The sequence below is a fragment of a genome, unplaced genomic scaffold, assembly GCF_019419815.1.
Source record: "Pyrus x bretschneideri cultivar Hongxiangsu unplaced genomic scaffold, Pyrus_bretschneideri_v1 Contig4, whole genome shotgun sequence".
Taxonomy (NCBI): Eukaryota; Viridiplantae; Streptophyta; class Magnoliopsida; order Rosales; family Rosaceae; genus Pyrus; species Pyrus x bretschneideri.
In genome coordinates, this window is record NW_025999723.1 from 8,507,358 (window position 1) to 8,522,473 (window position 15,116).

General features: G+C 37.6%; 2 protein-coding genes across 2 annotated transcripts; both read right to left on the reverse strand.

Moving 5' to 3' along the window:
- Positions 1 to 4,507: 4,507 nt before the first annotated feature.
- On the reverse strand, positions 4,508 to 6,462 carry LOC125468783 (pectinesterase/pectinesterase inhibitor PPE8B-like). Its single transcript, XM_048565240.1, has 2 exons — positions 6,009 to 6,462; positions 4,508 to 5,397 (listed from the first exon to the last, which is right to left on the reverse strand). Exons 1-2 carry the CDS (start codon positions 6,460 to 6,462, stop codon positions 4,688 to 4,690), a joined length of 1,164 nt encoding a protein of 387 aa, XP_048421197.1. The 3' UTR covers positions 4,508 to 4,687.
- A 1,565-nt stretch (positions 6,463 to 8,027) lies between these two features.
- LOC125468864 (ABC transporter G family member 24-like) lies at positions 8,028 to 14,044 on the reverse strand. The gene is made up of 14 exons (XM_048565432.1): positions 13,361 to 14,044; positions 13,088 to 13,164; positions 12,645 to 12,917; positions 12,450 to 12,513; positions 12,213 to 12,359; positions 11,971 to 12,005; positions 11,731 to 11,804; positions 10,636 to 11,561; positions 10,063 to 10,359; positions 9,448 to 9,942; positions 9,152 to 9,300; positions 8,769 to 9,058; positions 8,553 to 8,686; positions 8,028 to 8,402 (listed from the first exon to the last, which is right to left on the reverse strand). The coding sequence occupies exons 1-14, from the start codon at positions 13,582 to 13,584 to the stop codon at positions 8,246 to 8,248; spliced, it is 3,342 nt and encodes a 1,113-aa protein (XP_048421389.1). The 5' UTR covers positions 13,585 to 14,044; the 3' UTR covers positions 8,028 to 8,245.
- Positions 14,045 to 15,116: the final 1,072 nt, after the last annotated feature.

Below are 15,116 nucleotides of genomic sequence, written 5' to 3' on the forward strand. Positions count from 1 at the left end.
ACTTCTTCTTCCAGAGTGCCATTTAGAAAGGCAGATTTAACATCTAACTGGTGAAGTTTCCATCCCTTTTGAGCAGCAAGAGCAATCAAGATTCTAATGGTATCTAACCTTGCCACTGGGGCAAAGGTTTCATTGAAATCTACCCTAGGTTGTTGTGAGTAGCCTTTGGCAACCAATCTTGCTTTGTTCTTCTGTATAGATCCATCCAAATTCAGTTTGGTCTTATAGATCCATTTCAACCTATCACAGATTTATCACTCGGTCTATTTACCAATTTTCAAGAAGAGTTTTTCTCAATCATGGCAATTTCTTCACTCATTGCTTTCTGCCAAGATTGATCCATTTCAGCTTCTTCAAAACTCTTTGGTTCAGCAACACAATAGTTACATACTGCATAGATCTCATCTAAACTCCTCATTCTTAATGGAGTTGTTTCTGGGGAGGAATCTTGCAATTCTTGTCCTTCTGCATTTGAAGTAGAGGGCTGAGATCCTTGTGTTGGTGTTGAAAAATTATTTTGACTTCCATCCTGTATAACAGGTTCATTCTCAATTTGCATATCAGCTTGTGCTTCTTCCATAGTTAATGGAAATGATATGGTGTCAATGTTATTGGTTTCCCAATTCCATGCTTCATTCTCCTTGAACACCACATCTCTTGAGATAATTACTTTATGTGACTCAATATTGTAAAGCCTATAGCCCTTTTCACAGCTTCCATAGCCTATAAGAACACACTTGATACTGTTGATTTCAAGCTTGTGTCTTAATTGAGATGGTATTTGTGCATAGCAGATTGATCCGAACACCTTCAAGTGTTTCACACTTGGTTTTCTACCACTAAATGCCTCAAAAGGTGTTTTCTTCTCAAGTGCTTTAGTTGGACACCTGTTTAGAAGATACACAGATGTATTGACAGCCTCACGCCAAAGGGAAAGTGGCATTTTCTTATCATGCAGCATTGACTTGGTCATTTCAACCACAGTCTTGTTCTTCCTCTCAGCTACACCATTCTGTTGTGGTGTGTAGGCCACTGTCAATTGCTTCTATAATCCTGTTTCTTCACAGAATTCTTGGAACTCAAATGAAGTAAACTCACCACCTCTGTCACTTCTTAGTCTTTTAATCTTGAGACCACTCTAAAGTTCAACCATCACCTTGAATTTCTTGAAGATTGAAAAAACTTCACTCTTGTTTCTCATAAAGTATACCCAAACCATCCTGGTGCAGTCATCAATGAATAACAGAAAGTATCTGTTTCCACTGAGTGTAGGTGTCTTCATTGGACCACACACATCTGTGTGAATGAGTTCTAGAGGTTGGCTTGCTCTCCATGCATTTCCAATTTCGAAAGAGTCCATATGATGCTTCCCCAATATGCAACCTTCACAAGGTTCTTTAGTCTCTTGTAACTCAGGAAGACCAGTCACCATTTGTAATTTCTCCAATCTCTTTAAACTGTGAAAGTTGAGATGTCCAAACCTCTTGTCCCATAAGCAAGAGTTTTCTGCAACGCTTGTTTTTAGAGCAATTGAGTCATTGTAATCTAGCATAAGTGGAAAACTTTTGTTTCCTATCATGCCAACTTGTGTTACCAAGTTTTGGAGGCTTCTGTCATCAAAGATCTCCACCATATTGTCTCCAAAAAGTAAGAAATAACCATGAGCAATCATCTGTCCCATACTAAGGAGATTCTTATCAAGGCCAAGTACAAGTATCACATCCTTGATGAATCTTCTTCCACCCTTTGTCTCTAGAACAAGAGTTCCTTTTCCAGTAGCTTCCACGAGTTGTCCATTCCCCATTTTAACTCTGCAATTGAAGCTTCTGTCAATGTTGTTTAACAAGGATTCATATGCAGTCATATGATTACTGCATCCACTGTCAATATACCAGATTCCTGTCTTATTTTCAGTTCTTGCAACACTATAGGCATAAAAGACATTTACTTCCTCTTCTTCTGCTCTATGTGCATAGTTGACAGCTTGGTTCCTTCTTGGATTATAATCTTTTGCTAAATGGCCAAACCTGTCACACTTGGTGCATTTAGGTTTTCCCTTGAACCAACAAACACCATAGTGTAATTTGTCACAGATTTTACGCTTGGTTTTGGTAGAATCACTGCTAGTTTCTGATTTTGATTGTGGAGTATGCTTGTTGTCCCATTTCTTCCCTTTTCTTTTCCAGAATTTCTTTTAATTTGAGTTATTCCCCTAAGTCTTGTAACTGCTATCTCCCTCAGTCACACTTAGGCTAGCAAAAGTCTTTTCAGCTAAGTTTTCAGAGTGCATGTTTAATCTTTGCTCATAGCCTTTCAATGTGCCAATCACTTCCTGAACCTCAATAGAGTCAAGGTCCTTAGTTTCTTCTATAATAGATGTGATGGAATCATAGGATTTAGGCAAGCTAATAAGTTTCTTCTGCACTAATCTTTGGTTTGACAGTTCTTCACCAAGAGTTTTCATTTGGTTCACAATGTCAGTCATTCTTGTTAAATAAGCAGATAGAGCTTCTCCATCATTCATCCTAGTGTACTCAAAATCTCTCCTTAAACATTGTAGTTTGACAGATCTAACCTTTTTATCACCACAAATTTTTTGTTGAAGAACATCCCACGCAGTCTTGGAGGTTTCAAAGTTTGAGATTCGAGGAAAGATCTTATCAAACACTGCCCCTTGAATGATACCAAGAGCTTTTGCATCTCTGGTTTCATTAACCTTCATTGAGCTCTTCACAGACTTTTGATCTTCATCGCTAGACTCATCTTCAGTTTCTACGATTTCAAAACCCTTGTCCACCAAATTCCAGAGATCATATGATTTGAATATGGTCTTCATCTTGATGGACCAAAAATCGTAGTTGGACCCATTAAAGATAGGAGCCCTCAGATCTCCTCCATTGCTCGAGGTAGCCATGTGAGACTTTGTAAGAACAGATGAGGTTTTTCAAAATCTGGGTTTGTTTTTCCCCTTTTTCTTTTCAGAGATACGAAGCGCACAAAACGCCCAGTCCTAAAATTGATCAGAACCTAAGCTCGGAGGCCATGATAAATTCTTGTGGTTTGATTTGTAATTGGTATCATGTATTTCTGGAAATTGACAAGGAACAAGAAGTAGAATTTCAGAGGAATGTGCAGTGCTCTCTTTGTCGAGCAAGCACAGATATTTTCATTAAATGTCAACACATTGGACTTTTCTCTTACAAGCTAGTCTAGAGCAATATCAGCCCTTGATTCACAAACAGTAATCTAAAGCATACACTTGTCCTATGAAACTAAGCATTCACTTAACTGTTGGTTTCTTCCTTCTCAACCATTAGATCAAAACCAAATTCTATTTAATTCCAACATGGCACACACGCGATATATGGGCAATTAAATTTTCTTTTAATTTTCTACGTTTCGTCGCATTCACAAAACTACAACTCAGTTTATAAAGTGAGAAAAAGATGCATTTTTTTTAGGGATATTTGTGAATATGATGCTGAACATGGTCAACAAATCAGCAAAAACAATCCTTTTCATATAGGGCTTGCGACAAAAAGCTAAACCATAATTTTCAGTCTTAGTCATCCATCGGTGAACTACCTCCATTGGGTGGCTTTAAGAAAGTGGATCAGTTGAGCGTGATGAGACGTTGGAGGAGCGATTGAGGATTTTTCTGGCGAGAGATGCAGAGAGAGGAAGAAGAGAGAAGTGGGTTTTTTTATTTAATTTTATTTTAATTAGAGCTGCTATGTTTACATGGCTGTGAGGTTAAAATTGGTGTTCTTGTAATGACTAGATTGTTCATAATTTTTATTTCTATTCAGTTTTAATTTGAGGTTAGAATGGTAATTTTGTAGAGTTTTGGTTGACAACCAGAATCTTATTAATCTCTTTTAATTAATGAAATTCTCTTTGTCAACCAAAAAATAGTGAAAATACTATTTAGTCTTCTATCACACAAAAAAAAATGATGGGCAATAATGTAATTTTATGGGTCCAAATTTTATTGTTTTTTATTGAAACCTTACCTACTAATGATGTTAAAATACCTCCAATATTTAAAAAAAAAAAAAAAAAAAAAAAAAAAACCAAACACAAAAATTTCCCACTCCCCCCACGTTCTCTTTCCCTCTCCCTCTCTTCTTCTCATTTAAAAAAAAAAAAGTGTTTATACACACAAAATGTGTAGGTAAATGCTAGTTTGTAGTTTAAAATAACGGTGTCGACTTGATTCAATGTAAGTGGTATTCCTGCTACCTCTAAATAATAGTAGAAGTTGGGGTGTAATCCTTGTTCTGTGCATTTCTCTTGAATATTGAATGAATTAGAGTTTTCTTATGCACAAAGTCATATCTCTAACTGAAAACTGCACTCCTTGTTCTTGATATTTTCAGAATCAAGAGATTTAGGGTTTGATTTTGTGTTATTAATGTTCCTTGTTTTCTGGGATACATACTTTCTTTATATTGTTGAAGGATGTCTGAATCCTCCTCCCCAAAATGATAAAAAAAAAAAGATATTATGAAAAGTCAAAGCAAATACTCTTGAAGGGTAAATTACATTAAAAAAAAAAATTGTGATCCAATGGGCATATAGAAAAAAGAAATTGTGATCCAATGCAAGTTGATTTGGTTCACCCTCCCAACCTTACCAAACCTCCCAACGTGCATCTCCTTCCAGTTAATTTATTCTTTGGTTCAACTTATCGATCCTTCAATAACCCTGGTGCATATGGGATGCCTGTGGATGGCAGCCATGAATTGCCACCAATAAACTTGGCAACTGTAAACTCATCAGCCACGGATGGGTCAGTAATCACATGGTAACCCGGCCATTTGATCCGGCGCGTAAGGTTCGAACCCGGCCCCTCATTCATGTACTCACCATAATACAGAGTTTTCAGCCCAAAATCTCCACTCCATTCATGCCAACCCTCTGGCCTTATAACTGCATCTAATTGTGACTGCATGAAAACGGTACGTGAGCAATTTCCCCAAGGTCGACCCAAGTACGTGGGAGTTTGATTCTCAACAGATACAGTACCATATGAATTATCACATACAATATTACAAAACTGGAAAGAGAAGCCCGTGGGATCGTTTTGATTAAAACGACCATGAGCACTGATCTCGTTTTGGCCACCTTTACGGTTTTGCTTGGAAATAATTGTACATTTTTGGAAAACGGCAGTGCCGTAGCCAAAGATGAAGTCAACTGTGCCACTTATTTTGCACATTCTGAAGAACTGGCGGCCGTCATGCACTAGCAATGTGTCTTGGTACCCACTTAAACTGCACCGGAAGAAAGCTGATCGATCTCCTTGGGACCGGAGTGCAACTGCCTGCATGTTGTATGGTCCTGCTGTGTTTACAAAACCAATGTTGACGGCAATGAAACCGTCGGCTTTTACAGCTACATAAAGGGAGAGAAGGAATTAATTCACACAAAAATTATGGAGAAATATTAGAATAGCTCATGTGAAGTTTCAATAATTAGGTTTGAATGTTAGTAAATGATAAGCACTGTATTTGGCAATCTTGAAACAATGGTAAAAGAGAAACATTTTCTCCAAAAATTCAGAGAATAACTCATTTTAATGAGTTGAAATTATAAGGATGAAAATACCCCTAACTCAAACAATTGATACTACTGCAAGGCCTTGTAACTCGGTTAACAAGTTGAGCTGCAAATTAGCTACCCATTAGCCTATTGATATTCATTGTCTTAGACTCTTAAAAGTGATCTTCAAATTGATAATCCAATAGCCTATTAATAGAACACTTATGATGGGTACCAAAACATAACATACAAGTAAAAGCATGACTTCAAGCCAACAAGGTTTCCCATTTTGTGAGAGTCGGAGGAAACAACCATCGTACACAACCTTACCCTTGCTATGCAAAGAGACTGTTTCCACAACCTGTGACCTTAGAACATGCCAAGTGTTCTACTAATCTTGTGATCATTGGCGAAAGTTTTTATTTGTTTTGTAAAAGCAATTTGATAAAGTTTTGGCCTCTTACTGAATGTTGCTGAATCAGATGTGACCCAACCAGTCCCATTGCTTCTGTTGCCAGATATGATAGTATTGTCCATGCCCTCTCCAACCAAAACCAGATTAGACTTTTTGGCATCAATATTCACGTACTCATAGTAAACTCCTCTCTTAACAAAAATTACATAGTACTGCCGGCTATGATCGGGTGCAGCCGCGATGGCGTCGGATATTAGCTTGAAAGCTCCACTCCCGTCGTGAGAAACGATTAAGTTTGGTCTCTGCAGCCAAGGTCTAATGTGTTTAGACGTCCGAATAGAGCCAACAAAATCAGCTGTTTGGTGAGCGTGCAACATGCCAAGGAGGCCATGTATTGATGTGGTCACTCGTTTGAGGCTTCCTGCAAGAATGGAGTTGGTTCCTTCGAAGGCTTCCATGCATGTCTTGTGCCTTGAAAGAGAGCTGTTCGACCATGCTCCCATATGTGAAATCACATCATCTGTATAAATTTTTCATTGGATAGGTTAATAAGAACAGCCTTTTGTTAATTAATTAATGGAATATATTCTCATACATTAGTAATCGATTATTATACTTAACTAATTATGTTGTAGAGGATGAATTCAATTTATAGGATTTACGATAAGCTTTGAAGAAAGTTGCAACATAAATTATCAACTTCTTGTTGTGAATTGTGCATTCTTGTTGGAGAGATTTTTCAATGCACTTGAAATACGGGGCAGTTCGCCATATATTATCATACAAGTGGAAGAATTTTTTTATTTTTTTTCAAGTTCCTACACTTGTATAATGATATATGTTGTATGTGTCTGTGTTGCTACAATGAAATAATTAAATTCCATCCCTAAGCATAACAGTTTTTTACTTGTTGTAATCCAAATCGAATATTGATTAAAAAAAATATCTGTATCAAATGAAAAAAAAAAAAAAAAACTAAGAGATAAATTGAGCTAGAGGTATATGATAATAAATTGAAAAATAAAAGACACCTTTTAGATCATGAATTGTTGAAAGGGACCAATTCAAGACTTGAGCCGTTGAACCAAGCAAATCCGCACAATATGGAATAGCATCGTTAGCATTTCGACCATCATCATGTTTTTCAACATGCATATGTGACATGGTGGATGCAACATTTAGTACAACATCCATGGTTTTCTCCAATGAATTTTTGAACACCGGCAAAGGAACTTTGATCAATGTTGATGAGTTAGTGGATAGAGGACATAAACAAACAATGAATACAATGAAATATTGGTAGGGCGACTTCATGAATGGACTCATGAGTGTACCAAAAAAAATGAAAAAATGATGAGAAATAGGGCTAATTAAGATATGGAAGCATATATAGATCTATGTCTATAGAAAGAGTGTAAATCAAAATCTCTAAATAATTCTCTTGATCCAAAGAAATTGCCAAAGTTTGGCTGTGGTTTTTCTTAAGCAGTGAATTCACAGTTTGACAGTTCAATCTATCCTATAATTTATCATTCATGTTACTCGACCACTTTGTTAATGGATCTGAGTATGGTAGAGAGACTAGAGTGCACATCTTTTTATACTCTTGTTTTCGATAAAACCGAAGTACTTAATTAATTTGTTGGTTACAAACAAAAACCTTACATTGCGAACATTTTTTAACCCATGAAGGTAACTGGTTTGACATTTTAATTATTTCAGGTGCTAGTTCTCTTTTTAATGCCAAGTAAATATTAGAAACCACTTTTTTTTTCATATGAGTAAATAAGAAAAATAAATAACAACCACTGTGTAAAGATGTAGTCCTTTAGTTATGTAACCGTTTTGACAATTTGTAGTTTTCTTTATTATTTTTGTCTACAAAATCTACAAAATAATATTTTTGAGTATTCAATTTGCTTTTCATCTTTTCTCGTGCTTTGATCGAGACTTAGATATGATTTATACCAGATTTTAGTGTTGTGAGTTGTTTGTGCGAATTTTGTCGGCTTTAATTTAGGTCTTGGGGTTGCTGAGGTTGTGTTGGGAAATAGCTAAGAAAACCTAGTTAAAAAAAGATTAACCTATAAAAAATATACAGCTTCAGATTCAGATTCAATTTCCAGAGCAATCTCATGGGAGATGTATACATCTTACTAGTAACAAAACCTGAACCCACACAAAGCATCGAGGCGTGGTGCTCAACAGCTCCTAACATACATTTTACCTTATCTGCTTTGGACAATGCCTTCCCTATCAACGCTGACTGTTGATCTATGATCTCACTCACTTCTTCTGAAAGGTCACCATACAAAAGAATGCTATCGCCCGACTAACTACACCGATGAATGTTAGGATGATTATACAAAGATTCCAGTTATGAAGATTATAGCCGGTTTTTAGAAGTGACCCGCAGCGAGTTATCAGCCATACTCCGGCATACCTGTAGCAAAAAGGAAACAAAAGCATACAGATCAAAATGACAGTTTTAACCAATCGACTAGAAGTTCCAAGTACATACATCTGTATACTAGTTCACAAACAAAGCTCGTAAACATTTCCCATGTTCCATTTAGATTAATTTGTGGAGTACCTTTCAGCATTTGCAGTCACTAATGCCTCCAACGCCCACCTCGGGTAGCACAACTTAGCTAAAATCTTCATAAATTCACTATCTTGCTGCCGTGTTGCTATAAGAGTCAAAACAACTGGAAGGAGTACCGATAACTGCAAGCAATCCGTTTGTCAGTAAAATATCAATGGAGTTCACTGAATGCGAAACTGAGAATATGTTAAATGAGATACTTACTAGTTGGGCTGCACCTTGTTCGAAAGAGACTGCTAACGCGTAGGCTATACCAGTTACACAATACACAAGGCAGACCAGAACAACGTAGTTATCTGCAAACCTAGATCTTGGGTTGGTAAAGAAGTAGAACATAGACAAATACACTACAGGTTTTATCACTGTATTAAAATGATCAATAGTATCCTTAGCCAGGAAATAAGCCAAGCTGCTCATCCCCGAAGCACTCTCTCTCCAATAGTGTAATCTGTCTAGAGAAAAAGACCTCAAAGCCGCAATTTTGCACAGTAGAGCTGAAATCAAATCAAGACTCAAGACGTTAGGAACAAAAAAAGCTTTGTGCATTTGTGTCTACAAAAAAGAAACCTATAATTGGTTGTACTCACAAACTGCAATAACAGTATAAGTGTAACCGCCTGCACCAAAGGTCTGATCTCTGACGTTTGAAAGTGATCCTAAGCAGGCTCCAGCAAGAAATAAAATCAAATAATCCACTGCTTGCATGCGAGCTTCCCGTAGTCTCTGCTTACCAACTCTGTCATGACGTCAAATAAAGAGGATCAACCATTAGCATTACAATAAGAATGCAGAAAACACCATGTTTTCAATTTTGAAGATTTCAATAATGAAGCAATTTCTGTGGAATAAAATTTTTTAACTTGGCACAATCTTGATTCCTTACCTGCCCAGGAAGTATCTGTACTGTAGACATAAACCTGGAATTCTCCGGTTCGATAAATCCTTGGATTTCAAGAAATTAAGCTGTATCTTATCACGATGCAGATCCACAGTACTTTTCACATCTTGCCATACCTCTCCGACAAAAGACCGTTCCATCATATCATCACCAGAAGAATTTGTTTCACGATTTGAATTTTCATCCATCGATGACATTGCGAGTCCGGTGGCACTCTGCCTCATCTCAGGAGGTACTGAGTACCCATTATGAAGCATCCATCTGATGGGAAGCTCATCATAACTCACTCCCGAGCTTCTTTCCGTTGCGACTACACCCTCTAAAATGTCAATGAAGTGGTCTGGAGGGTTGACTCGGTCTGGGACATTGATCCCAAGGCCTGCAAAGTATTCTTCTACTTTCTTTGCTGGTCCATGATAAACAGTCAGACCACCTTTTGCCAGGAGTACCAGATCATCAAACATCTTGAACAAGGCATAGCTGATGCAAAAAGGTTTTGCATTAATGAAAGTATATGAGAATTATATGCACATCGAAAGAGGAGAGAAATGGTGGACTTTCAAAGTATAAAGAGTAAAGAACCTTGTTTTCAATGATTACCTAGGCTGGTGAACCACCATGCAGATATTTACCCCTTCAAGAGCTTCCCGTCTAAGTGCTCTAAGAAGTAGCTGAGAAGAGGCGCTGTCTAGACCGGATGTGGGCTCATCCAAAATCAAAAGTGAAGGTTCCATAACCATTTCCAAGCCAACATTTACTCGTTTCCTCTGGCCTCCAGAAATTCCTCGCTTCTCCACCGTTCCAACTAAGGAACCACGTACTGTTTGAAGCCCCAAGGACTCGATAACTCTTTCAACCACTAAAACTTTGTCCGCTTGTGGTAAGTCCACGGATAATCTTCAAAAAAAAAAAAAAAAAAAAAAACACAAGTTCATCATCAAGATGTAGCAGCAGTCAAAATTATAGGATGTAGCAGCGTTTTGCAGAAAAACCACACAATACTATAATGGTTGCTTGGGGTTCATGAATTGTGTACCATCACTTCATTGTAAACTTTTTAGTTGCAGGTTGACAATAAACTATCACACAACCAAAAAATTAGTAGCAAAGATGGCGAACATGTGAATAGTATATATTCTGTTAGAGTGGAATCTGTAAAGAGATGAATGTTACCTGCACTTAGCACTGAACCATAGATTCTCTTCCACAGTCAAGTTTCCATGCACGATATCATCTTGCGGCACAAACCCTACGATTTTTTTATACGAATGGATTGATGTATTCTTTCCATTTATGAGAATTAAACCAGTCGTATTGCATCCAATTGCTTTTCCAGCTAGGGCAGAAAGAAACGTTGTTTTTCCAGCCCCTGATGGACCCATAACAGCAGTGATGCGGCCAGGCCTAATTTTACCAGTTACACACCTCAGTAGATGCTTGTTTTTTGCTTTCAAAGTAATCGTTAGGTCTTTGAAAGAAATCTCAATGAGAGGCCGTTTCCTTATTTCGTTATTAGTTGCCATTTTAACCACCCCCGAGAAGGTTAGGTCCTTGTACTCTTGCAGCTGAGCCTTCTCTTTCTCAAGTTGACCATAAGCATACTTGAAAATTTGGCTATGAGTATTGATCGTCTTTCCTTTTGGCACATTTCCTACATTCGTATCCTCAGCTCCAATACTGAAACCTTCATAACCCTCAGGGTCTTCTTCAATTTTATGCATAATCTGCATGAGCTCAGTAGGTTCCTTTTTCTTTCCTTCTGATGGCACAGGTGAGGACCGAGAAACACCGGATCTACTTGGATGTGGTGATATTGAAAGGTCATCATCTGTGTGAGATCTAGATTGAGTCAACATCTTAAGTTTCTCAAGTTCTGAGCTGTCATTTTTTCGAGAAAAGGTACGTGATAAGTGAGCTTGTAATCCACTTGCATGCTTCTTAGCAGCTTCTTTTGCAGATTTCCATCTTTGGCGTGCTTTTGCTGTTTCCCTTGCACTTCTGGCTGCTGCTTCTCGGTATTTAGCCCGTCTCCTCCCCCTAGTGGTGAGAACTTGATCTGAACAATTGTATATAATAAGTAGCAGAGTACTCAAAGCTGCCTGCATAAGTAATTAAAAATCATAAATTTCAATTCATTTTTTCATTGCTTCATTTCAGATACGCACTTTGATTCAAATGAGCAGTGCGCCTCACATGAACAATCAATAACGTGCAGCTATGAAAATGAAAAATAAGGTTTTTGTTTAGGAAGTAAAATGGCCAGCTTACAATTAGCATTATTCCATATGCATGCATATTTTGATTTGCAGTGTTTGGATTGCAGGAAGTCAAAGCAAAGCAGCCTGAAACATAAAATAAAATAGCAAAAGGTTAGCTTCTTTATGCTTGCAGATTGTATTAAAGTGCAAATCCCGGGCTAAAGGAAAAGGGACGTGGCCACTTAAAAAAGGGCTGCAACCAGAAACATATCAAAATTTTGTTCGAGAAATAGAATGAAATAAAACTAACGTTTCTCAGATGTAGAACCCATCCTGCAGTAGTGTCTGCACTTGAATGAAAAGAAAAAAAAAAGATTAATAGGAAGAACATAGAATATGAAGGTAGCATAGACCAATTTTAACTTATCATCCTAAGTGTATAAGTCAGATCCGAGTTCAGACTTGTAAAAAATAACTGAAAAACATAACAAGAACACAATCAACTAAACATCGAACAAGTTCCATAAATGACGTAGGAATGAAATTCAATACCCGCTACTACAAGGAATGCTTTTCACGGTGGTTGGGCAATATGATCCAGCTGAACAAAATACTTCACTACTACTACCAACATCAGCCCATAAATTTGCTCCTCCACAAGTATGATTTGGTTGCCCCGGAGGTAATTGGTAATTGTATCTGCAAAAACATATCAATATAACTTTTACACATAATAAGCTATTGAACACCATAAGTCAAGAGATCATTAAAGCAAGAATCTGAACTTACGGTTCACACACACCGGTGGATTTGTTCAGCGTTGCTTGGGGACAATAAGAACCTGATGGGCAAGCTTCAAGAACATGATGGCAATTGGAAGAAAACAACGAAATAATCAGAAGCATCCTTTAATTAGGTAAAGTACATTGCACAGAAACAAAGTATAAGTTGATTACTCGGATATATTAAGATAGAAGGCCTTACGTATCATGCATGTAAGACCATGGGGGCAAAAGAAACCCTCACAACAAGGTTGGCAGCTCTGAGTCCTGGCAGGGATGTCCTGTGAATTTTCGAGGTCAACCTGCTCATTTGGGCCAACACGACAAGCCCATCCTGGCTCACACCCAGAAATCCATGAGGTCAAATTGCAGTTCTTGTTTGGTCTTAAGTAATTTGCAGTCTCAGATTTTTCAAAGAAACTATTGAAGTAGAACTTCATTTCAGCTGCTGTACACAACCGCCGCATAACATCTCCTGTTGAACATCATAAATTATCAAACTGAACAAATCAAATACCTACATTCGATTGCCAAGATACAAAACGAATGAAAAATCTTTTCAATTTTTCGATTCCCTGCATTACTTAAGAAACAACCAGACAGTCAAATTTATTCTTCATTCTAATTACAAAAGTACTTACATACCTTTAGTTTTTTGAATGCAGGAAGTTAAGAAATCCACATTGGATGAAAAATTAAACGCCTCGTTCCAATCGGCTTCCCTGAAACACAAATTTGATCATCCAAACTAATCTCTGTCACACAACTAAATTGAAACTAGTCCAACAATATATCTACATATAAACTACCAGCTAACCAATGTTTCCATTAATCAACTTAAATTCACACCCCAATTACACAACTTGAATTCTCAGCAACCAAACAGAAAATAGTAAAGTTGAAAACAAAGCAGCTTACGGGTCCTTCACGCAGAAGCTGGAACGATTGCTGATTTGTCGGCTGAGGACTGCAGTGACATTGGAGATACGGCCGTAGACAATCTGAGTGATGAGAGGAATAACTGCTGGGTTGTCTATTTGGTCATAGTCCCCCACATCCTGGCACTCCACAAAGTGCACCCAACACAGAACCAAAACCCCAACCGAAACAAATGTGCCAAAGTTGGCGCCTTTGGAGATCATTTTTGGAATTCTAACACCAAATTACAAAAGCGTTTTGCAAATTTAGTGCAAAAAAGTGGAAGAAAAAAATTGGGTTCTGGGTTTTGGAAATTAACTCATGCATTTATTAGTAGAAAAAAAATGGAGCTGGGTTTAAGGATCGGGTTCTGGGTTTTGGAAATTAACTCATGCATTTATCAGTAGAAAAAAAATGGAGCTGGGTTTAAGGATCTGGGGAGGATTGAATGCTGGGTTTGGAGATTGAATGCTGGGTTTGGAGGTTGAATGCCGGGTTTGGAGGTTGAATGCTGGGTGTGGAGATTGAAGGAGGTACAGAGAGAGCAGAGAACATGGGAGAGAGATTGAAGGAAGAAAAAGAAGTGGGGTGGGACCTGTGAGTTGAAGTAAACGAAAGCACGTCTGAACTCACGGATTTTGCCTCGTGACGGCTTTCGGACATGTCTCGTCTTATTGTCCGTATCTAAAAATTATTGGCAGGATAGAGTTTTGGGGTTTTCATCAAGCTAATATTAAGGAGAATGTTTTATTATACTTTGTAAATTATAAGACATTGTTATTAGTGATTAGATTATTATTCAAATGTTGATTACCGTACTTATTTTCTATTAGTGAACATTTACTCTTTCTTTTTTTTTTTTCTTTTTTTTTGACAAGAAACGATAGTGTGGTATTTCATTAATCAACACAAACAATTACAAGGGTGTGATTGGGTACAATACAAAGCTCCAGTGACCAATAAATTGATCTGGATTGAATTTGTGCAGACAGACAAATAAGAGTAAACCCCTAGTAGACTACCACAACCACGAACACACAATTGCCAAATGCACAAGTGCCACCAGTACAGATCTATCACAATAAATGATAGCCACAATAGAGAAATACAGGTAGCCACAATGGTCATCATTGAGTAGCGAGGCCACATAAAGTCATCGCGGTAGAATAAGGACACATCAAGTCATCGTTGACAGACGAGACTACATTACACATCGCACAAAGGCGAAGACCAATCTAGCCAAAACAAATAGCGCCACCACAATGCACATAAGGCGAGTGAAAAACAACTACACTACTTCCAGAAGGGATTCGCAAATCAACTCCCAGTGGCACCCAGGCCAAGACCACCTACAAAATTCATCGGACAGTGAGGTACTAGCATCCACACATCAAACACTAAAAGGGCTAGCTGCAACCGACGCTAGAGCCAACATGTCCAAGATACATAAGCTGAGCTGCTAGATTGATTAGGTGTATCTTTGATGTATCCAGTGTTTTCCTTCGCTCACAATTAGTACTACGATCTACTGATATTCCTTTCACTTGTAATTGAGATGTCTTAGGTTCGGCGTATCAATTAAGGATTAGAAAATATCATTATTTTTTTTAGTTCCATCAAGTTTAATTAGTGTTCATTCATTGCTTATACATATCAACTAAAAATTAGAAAATATGATTAATTTTTTTTATTCCCATAGTGACAAGGGTAATAAATAAGAAAAACACATCACGATTAATATGAAAACACTTTAAAA

Coding starts and splice junctions, on each gene's coding strand:
- LOC125468783 (XM_048565240.1), bottom strand. CDS start 6,462: ATGGGAGCATGGTCGAACAGCTCTCTTTCAAGGCACAAGACATGCATG. Junction 5,398..6,008: donor ATCTGATTCAGCAACATTCA/GTAAGAGGCCAA, acceptor CCCTTTATGTAG/CTGTAAAAGCCGACGGTTTC.
- LOC125468864 (XM_048565432.1), bottom strand. CDS start 13,584: ATGATCTCCAAAGGCGCCAACTTTGGCACATTTGTTTCGGTTGGGGTT. Junction 12,918..13,087: donor CTGCATTCAAAAAACTAAAG/GTATGTAAGTAC, acceptor GATGTTCAACAG/GAGATGTTATGCGGCGGTTG. Junction 9,301..9,447: donor TACAGATACTTCCTGGGCAG/GTAAGGAATCAA, acceptor ACGTCATGACAG/AGTTGGTAAGCAGAGACTAC.